This window comes from Mauremys mutica, chromosome 5 (genome assembly GCF_020497125.1).
Source record: "Mauremys mutica isolate MM-2020 ecotype Southern chromosome 5, ASM2049712v1, whole genome shotgun sequence".
Lineage (NCBI taxonomy): Eukaryota > Metazoa > Chordata > Testudines > Geoemydidae > Mauremys > Mauremys mutica.
Genome location: NC_059076.1, coordinates 48,707,938 through 48,721,122, shown reverse-complemented (window position 1 = coordinate 48,721,122; position 13,185 = coordinate 48,707,938). Strand labels below are relative to the sequence as shown.

Here is a 13,185-nt window from a genome sequence, read left to right as displayed (position 1 = left end):
TGGACAAATTGCACCTGCTTCTCTAAAATCCATCATAATACTGGGCTCTTTGCTGACAGGGTATTACTGTTAAAAATGCCCTTGGGATCTGCATATAGAAAAGAGGGAGCTTCTCTCCTCATGCCATTCAACTGCAGCTGTAGTCAGCAGAGATGCTTAAACTAGAATCCCTTCTATACAGTGGAGGCTTTTGGCAGAGTGTTTATCCTGAGGGGCCCACAACTCTGCATTTCACTTCTGCTCCTCCCCATTAGTTTGAAATAGCAAAATCAGTTGAACTTCAGGGCACACTGCAAGGCTCATGTTTTAACCCAGGCTTTTGGAGAGTGAAGGGCCCACTAAGAGCTGTTATATATTTAAAAAAAAATGTTAGAGGGGACCATTATGATCTAGCCTGATCTCTGACATAATATAGGCCATAGAATTTCACTCTTATTCCTGCATCAAAACAGTATGTGGTTGAACTAGAGCATATAATTCAGAAAGACATCCCATCTTGATTTAAACACTTCAAGAGACAGAGAATCTACCATGTCCTTAGGTAAGCTGTTCCAAAGGTTAAATTACCCTCACTATTAACATTGTGCCTTAATTGTAGCCTGTATTTATCTAGCTTCAGCTACTAGCCATTGGATCAGGTTATACCTTTTTCTGCTAGAATTATACCTTTTTCTGTGAGTTTAAAGAGCCCCCCCCACTATCCACATTTTTCTCCCTATATACGTACATACAGATTGTGATCAAGTTACCTCTTAACCGTTAAGCTAAATAGATCAATATCCTTTTGTATCTCCCTGTAAGGCAGGTTTCCCAGACTTCCAATTATTCTTGTAGCTCTGAACTCTTCCTTACTTGTCAACATCCTTTTTAGAAATGCAGACACCAGAACCGGATACAGGATTCCAGTTATGGTCTCACTAATGCTGGTATACAGTGGTAAAAACTTCTACTCGATATTCTCTGGGGTATGCATCCTAGGATCACATTTGGTCTCTAAGCCATAGCATTGCCCTGAAAACATGTTATCCTCTCTGACCCCAAGTCCTTTTCTGAGTCACTGCTTTTCAAAATACAGTCTGTTAGCTTATAATCGTGACTTATTGGTTCTTAATAGCATGACCCTGCATTTGGCTTTATTAAAATGCATGTTGTTCAAATGAGTCCAGTTTACCTCTAGAGCTGACCTTCCAGTTTGCCATCTGCAAGTTTTTACCAATAAAGATTTTGTGTTTTCTTCCAAATAATTAATAAAGATATTGAACAACATTGGTCCAAGAACTGATCCGTAGGGGGAACACCACTAGAAATGATTCCCCATTAAAAGTTATTTTTTTGAAATTATCTGTTAGGTAGTTTTAAATCAATTTGATAAATGCTACGTTGATGTTTTAAAATCTGTATTTTGTAATTTAAAAAATCTGAATGTCATGTGGTCCTATGTCCAATGCCTTACAAAAGTCTAAGACTGCATCAACATAGTCCAGACCATAAAAAAAAAATCAAGTTTGTTTGACAAGACCTATTTTCCATAATACCATGTTGACTGGTATTAGTTATGCGGGCATTCTTTAATTATTCCATCCCCTGGCAGCTTTTCCCTTGATTTTACCTTGGATCAATGTCAGGCTAACCAGCCTATAGTTACCCATGTCATCCCCATTTACCCTTTTAAAAATATTTGTACAACATTTAGCTTTTTTCCAGTTCTCTGGAACGTCTCTAGTGTCCCAAGATTTGTTAAATACTAGCATCAGTGGTTGTAAATGGGGCACCGTCACCTCTTGAGCACCTCCTGGCAGCAGTGTGTCTCTCTGCTGAAGCCTGTCTCAATTTCCCGCTCCGTGAGATCACTTTAACAGACTGATCAAGAAGAAGGAAAACACTTTACTTGACAGTAGTAGCTCTTCATTTAATAAAAGCCCTTCTGAAAGGAGCACTTGTACAAGGATTTAAAGGCCCTGGCTTCAAAGCTCAGTAAAAACTTAAAAGTCCCTAAATAAAAGTCTCTGGGTTCCAGCAGCAGCTTCTTCGGCTCTAAGGTCTCAGATTTCTCCACTGCCAGAAGTGCTATTACAGCCTTTCCTCTGCTAGGATAGGGTCTTTCCCAGGCCTGTCTCACTGGAGAGCACCAGAATTCCTTCTCCCTCTGCCTTGGGAGTACCACTTCTGGCTACTATAGGCTCTCTGGAACTCCCCTTGCTTCTGTCTCATGAGCCTTTCCCACTGAGCTCTCCTAAGCCTTTTAGTAGGTCCAGCTGTTCTTTAATTAACTGCCTTCCCGCTACTTAGGCAGTTAGCTGTGCAGAGGTGGAGCTGGGTTGGCTCACATTCTCTTCAGCAGAGCCTGTCACAGGTAGGCTGGGTATCTGACTCCCCACAGGGCCAGCCCCATGACACTGGCTCAGAGAGCTTCTCTATTAATAAGTGTGGATGTATCATGAAAGTGTTGGGGATTAGATCTGATTGATATCTCTAGTTGGTTACTTATTTTATTTTTTGTTTTGGGGGAAGCTCCAGTGGTTTATCTTGTTTATTAATGCACTTTAAAAATGATGCCAGTGGTGCCTGGCGCCCTCCATACGTGCTTGCTTTTTCTTTTAATTATAAATCAATAAATCTATGTTCTTAGCACAAACACATAGCATTTTCACTGGGAAACAAGCACATCACGTACAAGTGGTAGTGATCCCAGGCTCCTCACTCTGGAACTTGAGTCAAGGTAATCTAAAGACTGCTTATTTCCTCTAAACCGTCCTTAAATTTGGGTAAATATCTTCAAGATATGTTGTGTTTCATGTTGTCTTATTTGCCAGGTTGGGGTAAAATACATTTTAGGTCTGTAAGAGGATTTGAAATGATGAAAGTCTGGACCCATTCTCATGGAAATGGTGGATTTTCCACGAACAATTCCTATTCTGTAGAAACTGTCCCCTGTGACATAACATGGATTTCTTATTCCTGCATTGTAGTCTGGGAAAGGGTGACTTAAAAGGTCAAAGGAGCTTTTTGGTCCCTCTACTAAACTATGGAAGGGATAGCAAGTGTGGCACTCTGGATTTAGGGGGACATTAATATACTAGCTGCCCTTTACTCCCCACACAAGACCCAAACAAGCAAATTGCAGGAGGAGAGAAGAAATCAAGTTGCCCCCTGAAAAATTGAAAAGGGGTGTGGCCTACCTCTTGTCCCTTGAAGAGGCCTCACTTAGAAGGTTCACTGGCAGTTGGCAAGTTTCTCATGGCTTCAGTTTTCATTGTGCAAATTTTTTTGAAATCTTCAGCATGTGACTTTGTATCAGTTTGCAAAGGCACTGGAAGTAATATGCTCAACTCCTGTGCGTCACTTCCTGAATTCCCATCACATGACATTCACCTCCTGCAACTGAATGAAGTGCTGCATATGAGAACTCTGAAGGGCCCCTATCCCATCCTGTTTGTCACCGTAACTTGACATTCAGAATCTCAAAATGAGTTCTCAATAGATTTGCATTCATGGCTTCATGAGATTGTTTTGACAACACAAATGAATAAGCTAACTAGCATCATGCTTGTGCAGTGAACTGATTTCATGAATTTTATGAATTGCTGCATGAGTCCTTATGTGTTAGTATCAAAACAAAGAAATTGGACTCAATTCTGAAAAACTCCCATTAACTTCAACACAAACTGGATTAGAACTTTTCACAAGTTTTTAGTGTTAGGTTCGTGTAAGTGTGTAATTATATATTTAAAGGGAATCTCAGACAAGCTATATTCTGATGTAACTTTATTGAATGTAATTTTGTTTTCACATGTAACTGTATTGCCATGCGAAGGAAGAGTACCAACCAAGGACCAAGCAAATATTTCACCATCTACCTACAGTGTCAGAGATGCCACACAGAGAACCCCTCCTCCACATCTCTCCTACAGTGGATAATAACATCATAGGTGTTGGGCAGGATGGACTGGTTTCCATCTGGACCAGAAACTTAAAATTGAAGAAAAGTCGGCTTATACTTGTGAGTTGTTTTTTTTTTAAAGAATGCCATTTAAAGAAAGCTATATAGTTGGTGATGCCTCAGAATCTTCACCCTCTGACCCTAGAAATTAAGTATTTCCACATAGAATACCACATTTAAATTTCAGAACTCATATCTGATGTCAGAGAGGAGAAACTCATTTTTGTTATTTGGAAGCAACTGTTTCACAGAATTTTAAAGCGATGGAAAGATTAGTTTTTACTGTCAGTAAAGTCCCATTAACTGATTATTGGTTCAATCTGTTAGATTAGCTGATTTGATGTCAAACTCTGGAACGTCCTTGGTGGATTTTTGCAATTCACAGTAGTGTGTTAACACTGCAACTCATATATTACATAATATATTCACATTATAAATCACAATAAATAAATCTTTCAGATGAAGATCAATAAAAGATCTTGTTAGTTAGATGTGTTATCTGTAAAGGCATTATGCTGCTATTTGCAAGAGCAGAAGCGTTGGCATCTGTTTCACCAAGTGTTAGTTGAGGTCAAATCCAAATAAACCTCCACAAACTCCCAATTTTGCTTGGTTAGGAAGCTGGGGCCTTTCCTTTTGATAGTTATCCATGCCTTTGCTGCCTCCATATTTGTTTAGATTTATAAAATTAAAAAAAGGCACCTAAAAAGCTCTGAGTGCTTTCCCACTATTTAGATGCACATCTGAATTATACAGATCTCAGCTTCAATCCTTACCTCCCAGGCACAATCACATAGTAAACCAATACCCCATTGCACTGATACACTACCCCTCTGTAAATCAGCCTGCCAAAATGAGCTTGGTAGCATTAAGTACTACAGTGTATTCTACTGGGTAGTGGCTTGAACAGCACCCATTTATGTAGCAGTGTTTTTCACCTGGAGTGTATTATACCCATGCTCCAGAGACTGAACTAGCTTCCAGTTCAAATCTGAGTGCGATTCTAGATGCTGGTTTTGAGCCCTAAAAGTTTTTATAGTTTGGGTCCTGTGTATTTATGACACAACCTCTCTGAGTTCTTTTCCTAGCAGCTGACCGAGCAGGCACACGGGAGTTGCCAGTCCACAGATTTACAAACTGGCAGCAGGGTGTTTGCACTAGAGACTGAGGCTGAGAATTCACAGCTCCATGGTTCATCTTCAGTCCAACGCAGCCGGAATTTTTTAACCCTCACATCATACTGCAAAGCCAGGGTAAACTAGCAGGCCTTCTCTAGTCTTTGTTAGACTAACATTGTGTATCCAATTGTCAAGTGCACCAGTGGTCACAATGGTTAAATGCTAACATAGGACTGCATGGGGTTCCCTGAGGCAGATTCCTTCCTTAATAGGCCAGCTGACCTCTATATAATCACACAGCAATCAGGGCCGGCTCCAAGCACACGCTTGGGGCGGCGTGCCACGGGAGAGCGGCAGGCAGCTCCGGTGGACCTCCCGCAAGCGTGCCTGCGGACGGTCCGCTGGTCCCGCGGCTCCGGTGGACCTCCCGCAGACATGCCAGTGGACCCTCTGCAGGCACGTCTGCAGGAGGTCCACCGGAGCCGCGGGACTGGCGACCGCCAGAGCATCCCCTGCGGCGTGCCGCCCTGCTTGGGGCGGCACAATTCCTAGAGCCGCCCCTGACAGCAATCACCCAATTAACTAATAGACTCATAGACTTTGAGATCAGAAAGGACCATCGTGATCAGAGGCTGACCTCCTGCACATTTTAGGTCACAGAACCTCACCCACCCACTCCTAATATCTCATGCTGTATCTGAATTCTTGTTCTAATTAGCATTTTTCCTTTAGGTATTTTTCAGAACTCAAATATTTGTATTTATACAGACATTGAACCTATGCACTTATATTTTTTTAATGTATTTTCATCTCACATTAATTTCTTGGCAATTTCCTTTTGGATTGCAGGATGAAAACAAAGTATTAAACAGAAAACTGAAATGGATTTCAGATTCAACTTTAATGCCTCAGTACAATAAGCTGATTATTGGAACCTGGTAAGTAACCCTTTGCTGGACTTCTGAGTATCAATGAAACACTCACATTTGAACAGAACTTTGGACTTCAACAAAATACAGCCTCTTCAACACAGATGAATGAAGTTTTCTTTTAAAAGATGAATGGGTCAGAAAAGGGGAACATGCCTTTGTTGGAAATTTGAACCTTATATTTATTCTAATTTTCTATCTCAAGACCAGTGAGCGGCCTCAGTCCAGTCCCTAGACCAGGGGTCAGCAACCTTTCAGAAGTGGTGTGCCGAGTCTTCATTTATTCACTCTAATTTAAGGTTTCGTGTGCCAGTAATACATTTTAACATTTTTAGAAGGTCTCTTTCTACAAGTCTATAATTTATAACTAAACTATTGTTGTATGTAAAGTAAATTAAGGTTTTTTAAATGTTTAAGAAGCTTCAATTAAAATTAAATTAAAATGCTGAGCCCCCCGGACTGGTGGCCAGGACCCGGGCAGTGTGAGTGCCACTGAAAATCAGCTTGTGTGCTGCCTTCAGCACATGTGCCATAGGTTGTCTACTCCTGCCCTAGACAATTGATATTGAATATGTGCAATCCCGATGGGTAAATTTTAGAATTTGGGATTAGTATTTTCCCCCATATACAGCATAGCACTACAAAATACATCTGTTGTCGCTCAAAGGGTTTAATGCCCTCCTCAGAAGCATCAAGTATTAACTACTGCCAAGTGAAGCATACTAGGTCTATGGATGAATGTATGGATCTGATTTGGCAATTCCTATGTTCCTAGGATGAGAGTGCCTGTGTAACTGCTGAAGTTCATCTCATCTTTAAAAGCCTGGCTCTTCACTATCAGCATAGAGTTTTTTTGAGGCATGAAGTAAAATTTTAGTTAATTATAGCAGGATGACAGGCCACCACTTAAATATGTAGTTTCCCTCTCTCAGTGCAAAACTTTGATGTAACTTCAGTTTTGCAGCTTCTTCAAGTTTGTGACTCTTTTTTGAAGCAAATAAGACTATGCTCTCAAGAATGAAAATACTTTTGAGCCAAATTCAGCTTTGGTGTATGCAGGTACAGCTCCACTGAAGTCAGAAGTTGTGCTTTCTTGCACCAGGGCTGAATTTGGCTCCTCTTATTCATGATCAAAATTCTCTCTGAAAGAAAAAATTGCATTTCTTCCATTTTATTCACAGCAAAGTATCAAAGTACTTTATCCAAAGTGAATAGAAAAGAGACAGTAGTCACCTGGAATTCAGAGGTTCAAAAGTGTTAAATACAGCTCAGCTACTGATAGGTCCTTACATTTCATCAGCAAGATCCAGGGAAGGGTTAGTGTTACAAATCTGGAGTACTTTGGTCAAGGTGTCCTTGAGACAATCTGGATGTGCATGGAGATTTTAGAGCACTTTGAAATATCAGTTCTTAAACAAAAAGCTATGTTTTTGTTAGTGTTCCTCCCTAATATTCTCTTGTGCTGTGTTCAGAGATCGATCACATAGTTTTTTCCTTTAGAGCTTTTTCTGCCAGGCTATTTGTAACATCTTATTGCAGCATAACACTGATGTAACGAGTAGAATTTCTGTTCTCTCTTTTCCTCTCTATAGCCAACATTTTCTCTTTACAATAATTGTACTTTACCACTTCCAGTTGCTCAGGTGGCTTCTCGACAGAATGTTATATTCATCTGTTAATGTATCCGCATTACTCTCAGTATCAGAATGAGTTATATGGGATTGGATATTAGGATTAATGAGAGGTTTTTAGAGATGTGTGAGTGCATTGAGAGGAGACCCATATAATCTTAGGCTGGTCTACACTAGCAACTTATGTTGGTATAACTGCATCGTTCGGGGGGGGTGGTGGAAAATCCACCACCTCCCCCCCCCCGAGCGAGTTATACTGACCTAACTCCCAGTGTAGACAGCGCAGTGTCGATGGGAGAGCTTTTCCTGTCAACATAGCTATTGCCTCTAAGGAGGTGTGGAGTATCTACGCCGATGGGAGAAGCCCTACCTTCCACATAGGTAGCATCTTCAATGAAGCTTTGCAGCTGCACCACTGTAGCCTTTTAAGTGTAGACTTGCCCTTGGTCTCTTCATTATTACACAGATGAAAGGAAACTGGGCTCATCTGTCTGACTAATCATGAAATCTCCATGAGAGGGAGTGTCCTGTAGTGACTAGAACAAGGAACAGTTAGGACGGTTTAGCATTATTCCTGGTTCTGCCTCTGACTCTCTAGACTGATTCTCTTCTCCTACACCAATTTTACATAAGTGAAAATAAACTTCAGTCACGTTTCTCCTGATTTACATCAATCTGAGAAGCACATCAGACTTAACATCTCTTTGCTTTGGTCCATCTGTAAAATGGATATAATATTTCTTCCATAGAGATAGGGTTGTTAATAATATTAATGAAAGGTATGATAGTAGTGCAAATAATTATTGTTTATTAAAAAGCCAATATTTCATGTACTCTAGTGTATTAAGTAAAATCCACGGTGTTTCATGAATGTTTCAGTGACAGAGAGATACGTCTATATGAACTTTCCAACTTTGAACCATACTGTCAAATCATTGGCCTTGAAACAATGCCTCTACACCTAGATTACAGGTATGATCTGCTATTCATATCAATTATAATCAAAGATGACAGGATATTCTGTTCCCGATGAAAATTTGGGGCCACATTTACTGCTGGCATGTGCCAGTGCAGCTTCATTAAAAATATTAGAGTTGAGCATGTTATGCCAATAGTGAATTTTTTCCTGTATCTTTTTTGTGTGTTTCAGCAATGCTATCAAGTTTTAAGCGGTTTGTGGTATAGATTGTGGCTAAAAACCTGGCTCTGCTGAAGTCAAGGAGAGTTTAACCACTGACTTCAGTGGAGCCAGGATTGTATCCTGTGTCTGCAGTTATACAGAAGTGCAGATATTGGTTGTATTGTTATCTCATTTATTTCACAAAATAAGCAATATTACTTGTAATTAATCTTACTATTTTTATTACATAAATTGATCTTTGACTATACTGGGAATGGCTGCGTTATTGAATGTCTTGTAAAAATCTGTTTATCCTTTTATGAAGTGTTCGAGAGGAAGATGAATGCATAATATTGTATGGTGATGAACAGGTATGTTAATTATACTTGTACAGAATGTTCAATTTAATTAAAATATAGTAGAAGAAATGTTAGTTTAGTATAACAAGTTAGCCTGTATAGCTTAAACATACTCCCTCAGAATAGGTTTTTTTCTTTTGTTTTGTTTTAATTATCTTTGCTGTTTATGATAGTGAAGCTGACTAATATATGAATACGTTGACTAATGGGAAGCATAGTTGGGAACAATCCAGTAAAATGTTTAAAACAAGCAGGAATGTTTTGACTGGGAATTCAATGCTAGAAACAAAAATGTCTTTTTAAACTAAGAGTTTAAAACTGAACATGTGCTTTAAATATTCATGATGTTATAGGTGAAATGTGAACTCTTTTCTTGGTCCCTTTATTAAGGGTGCTAACTTGTTGGCATTTTGTTCCATAGGGCTGTGTTAACATCATCTTGATCTCTTCTGTGGGAGAAACACTGAGGTATGTAATTAGTTGTTTAGATCTCAGCAGAAGATGATGCGAAGAATCATACCCAGCTCAAGCAAGCTTAGCACCAGGGGCAGCTCTAGGTATTTTGCCGCCCCAAGCACGGCAGTCAGGCTGCCTTCGGCGGCATGCGTGCGGGAGGTCCCCGGTCCCGCGGCTTCGGCGGCACGCCTGCGGGAGGTCCACCGAAGCCGCGGGACCAGCGGACCCTCCGCAGGCATGCCGCCGAAGGCAACTTGCCTGTCGCCCTTGCGGCGACCAGCAGAGCGCCTCCCGTGGCTTGCCGCCCCAGGCACGTGCTTGGCGTGCTGGTGCCTGGAACCGCCCCTGCTTAGCACAGCCCTAAGTTCAGTTGCTAGAAGTGCTTCCAAGGGCCATAAGGATCTTTCTTTGAGTCTCAGATGTACTAATGCACAAGATACAGCTCTAGGGAATCCAGCTGTCAGATGCTGGATTTCATTAATTCATTAGATCACTAGGGTCTGGCTAGCTACCGACACCTGAGCACCTACAAATACTTCAATTGATGGCAATGATAATAAATACTGATCATTTTAAAACAATGTTTTACATTCTCTAAAGGCTGTAGAGATAAACAATTAAAGTTAAAACTATGTTTATAAAAGCTTATAGACCAGAGAGGAGAAAGAGAGCCAGTGGTGGGAGGAGGGATCTTGTGGCTGAACAATGAGCCAATTGGTCAATTGAGAAGCACCAGCGACAGGCTGCTGAAGTGAATTCTGTCTTGTTCTTAGGTTCGTGGTGTAACGTACAGCCTAGTTGTTGGGAGTGAGTGGCTGGATGTTGAAGTGTAGGGGAAGGAGAAGGGATGTATATTGCTCTCAGAAGTTTTCCAACAATCCCACTTCCTGATTCTGATGTTCTAATTGACACAATGCTGGCATGAGTAGACTGTAAACACAGCAAGGGATTCTGTTATTGAAATAAAAAATCCATTACAATTACGTTTAATGTCAGATTTAGTCATTTTTATATTATTTTTAACAAAAAAATCTACAATTTTGGCCTAAGCTACTTGGTAGTATCCATTTAATTAAGAACAAATTGGTTTTATAATTTCTGTCTCACTTATACCACTTTGATGACTGTATAACTCCCATTGATTTCAGTGGAGTTGCTCCTTATGTTCACCTGGCTAGGTGAGAGCAGAATTATATTTTATAATACTATAATTTATACTCAGAAATCTAGCTCTTTGGGATGGTCCCATTTTTGTTTTATGTTTGTATAGTACCCACCACAATGGGCTCCTACCCTCTTGATACTACTTCCTGAGTAATAGCCCAGCGTATTCAATTATAAGAGTCTCTTCATTCCAGTCTCATTAGCAAAGGCTTGAGGCTTGATGTTCAACAGCCTTGCATCTTGTGTTGTTGTTCCTTTAACACCTGTGCAAAGTGAATGTCTGATTCAAGAGAATGGTTTGCACAGTTATAAATGAACAAACAAGGTCCGAGGCACTGGGCAACCAAATCATTTTATTAAAAATAATCAGTTTATAAAACAAAACAAACTCAATTCCCTCAGTTACCAACAGTTTCCCATGACTATAGGAATTGGACAAAGTGTCCAGCTGTGGAGGAAATCCCCAGTGTTTCCATGGAGAACATTAATGACAGTAGAAATATCACCTTCATTCGCTGGAAGGTTCATAATGATTGGGTGACCAAGGTAAGAAAACTTGACTTGCAGTGTTAAGGGTGTTCTGTATTTGGGAGCCTAAATTTCATTCTACTTCCTAACTTCTCAGTACATTTTATTGTTGTTGTTTTCTTTGCAAGCCTCCTGTAGCGCACCTTTCATTTGTACATTTCAATAGTATTATTAATGCATTGACTATGAAATTATATTTGTTACCATATACATCATTGCTAAATAGCTAAAACTATGTATTACTTTGGAAAGAATTACAGAGTAGCTGAGTTCCTCCTTCCCTCGCCATCCCAGCCACCCTCCCCTTTTTAGTGGAGTTTTCCATGTCACTGAGTACTATCACCCCTTTATTATTTTTTGTACAGTAGCACCCAAAGGCTCCGGCTGAGTTCAAGTTCCCGTTGTGCTAGGTAGTGAACTTACACATAGTTAGAGACAGTTCTTGCCCCAAAAAGCTTACAGTCTAAATAGACAAGACAGAAAAGCACGATGGAAAGGAAATATTATTGTGTCCCCACATTATTTAAAGTTGCGGAAACTGAGGCACTACTAGATTAAGTGATTTGCCGAAGGTCAAACAGGAAATGTTATGGCAGAGCTGGGAATTCAACACAGATTTCCTCCCAGTTCATATCCTGCCCACCATTCTGCCATGGGAGTAGGACCAGGGGGTAATTCCTTTTGGAGTCCCACAGTACTGCTCCTTGTTTGACCAGAGTCACTGTGGAGCTAAAAAAGCCCATTCTCCCCCTGGGGTGACTCATGCTGCTTCTGTGGCACTCCCCGCCTTTGGTGACCTCAGAAATGAAACACCAGAACTGAGAATCCAGCTGGATAAGATAAGGACTCTGGTTTGTCATGTAGGAGATCTATTGGTCTGGCCTCCGTGGCTGATGATGTTTTAATTTGAAGTTAAGACCATATGTAACATTATTGGGGTAGGGGGCTCTCTCATGTCAGCTGCTTCATGTGTTTTGTGAGTGGGCCTTTCATGCCAGACTTTCCAGGCAGTGTTTGAGAGACTAGCACACAGTTTTCACTATTAATAACTGCATCATGCCCTATTCCCTATGGCCCAGTTTCACAAAAGTACTTAGGTGCCTAAGTCCAGCATTTAGGCACTACTGACGTCCTCAAAATGTCTGTTCAACTGCTACCTCACCCCATAGGTGCCTAAGCTTCCACTTGTCAGCATTCACAAAGCCACCTAAACAGTGACTTTCTCCCACAGCCAGCAAGCTGCTCAAAGCCCTAGCTCAAGTCAAAGCGCCAGAATCCCCAAAGCAGGATTCTCAAACTAGGCAGAGGTCACCTCTGTCTCTGTCACCAGCAGGGACTATTCCTTAGGCCCACTTTTGAGCATGCACAAAACCTGATTCAGCCAAGAGAGAAAATCTCTCTCTCCCACCCAGGGTGTTTAGGACACTCACCTGGAAAGTGGGAGCCTGGTGTTCAAGTCCCCTCTCTGCCCAATTTGGAGCAAGGATTTGAACCAAGCTCTCCCACATCATAGTTGTGTGCGCTAACCGTTAAGCTGGAGGGCATGGATCAGTGTTCATGTCTCACTCCCCATCAGTACCCAGCCCAAGCCAGGGAAACTGATGATCCAACCAACAGACCAAATAAGGTGATGAATCCTGGTCACGTTCCACCTGAGGCACGTTGCGCATGTGGTAAGAAGACGACCATTAAGCTATTGACTATTCAGGTTTGAGGTCCCCTTCCTTCACAAGAAAGGGCTGACCTGGCTTAGACATGTAATTCCAGGAGAGGGTTCATGGCTGAGAATCATGAGTGGAGGGAGGTGCCTACTTCTGGCCCATCAAGCACCTAAATACCTGTGAGAATCTGGGCCAAAGCCTTTTCCTCACAGTTCACTTCTGGATAGCGTAACTCAGCATGCTGGCTTCTGAGGATCCCTTTCTTAGGTACCTAATTCT

General features: G+C 41.1%; 1 protein-coding gene across 4 annotated transcripts in view; it reads left to right on the top strand.

The window, feature by feature from the left end:
- The window catches only part of LOC123370745 (WD repeat-containing protein 64-like), a 67,592-nt gene that overhangs the window by 14,347 nt on the left and 40,060 nt on the right, over positions 1-13,185 (top strand). For all 4 annotated transcript variants that reach the window (XM_045017516.1, XM_045017518.1, XM_045017517.1 and 1 more), the window contains 6 exons: positions 3,815-4,000; positions 5,908-5,996; positions 8,498-8,590; positions 9,064-9,109; positions 9,519-9,565; positions 11,146-11,263. In XM_045017516.1, coding sequence (XP_044873451.1) covers positions 3,815-4,000; positions 5,908-5,996; positions 8,498-8,590; positions 9,064-9,109; positions 9,519-9,565; positions 11,146-11,263 — 579 coding nt within the window. The remainder of the gene's footprint in view (positions 1-3,814; positions 4,001-5,907; positions 5,997-8,497; positions 8,591-9,063; positions 9,110-9,518; positions 9,566-11,145; positions 11,264-13,185) is intronic.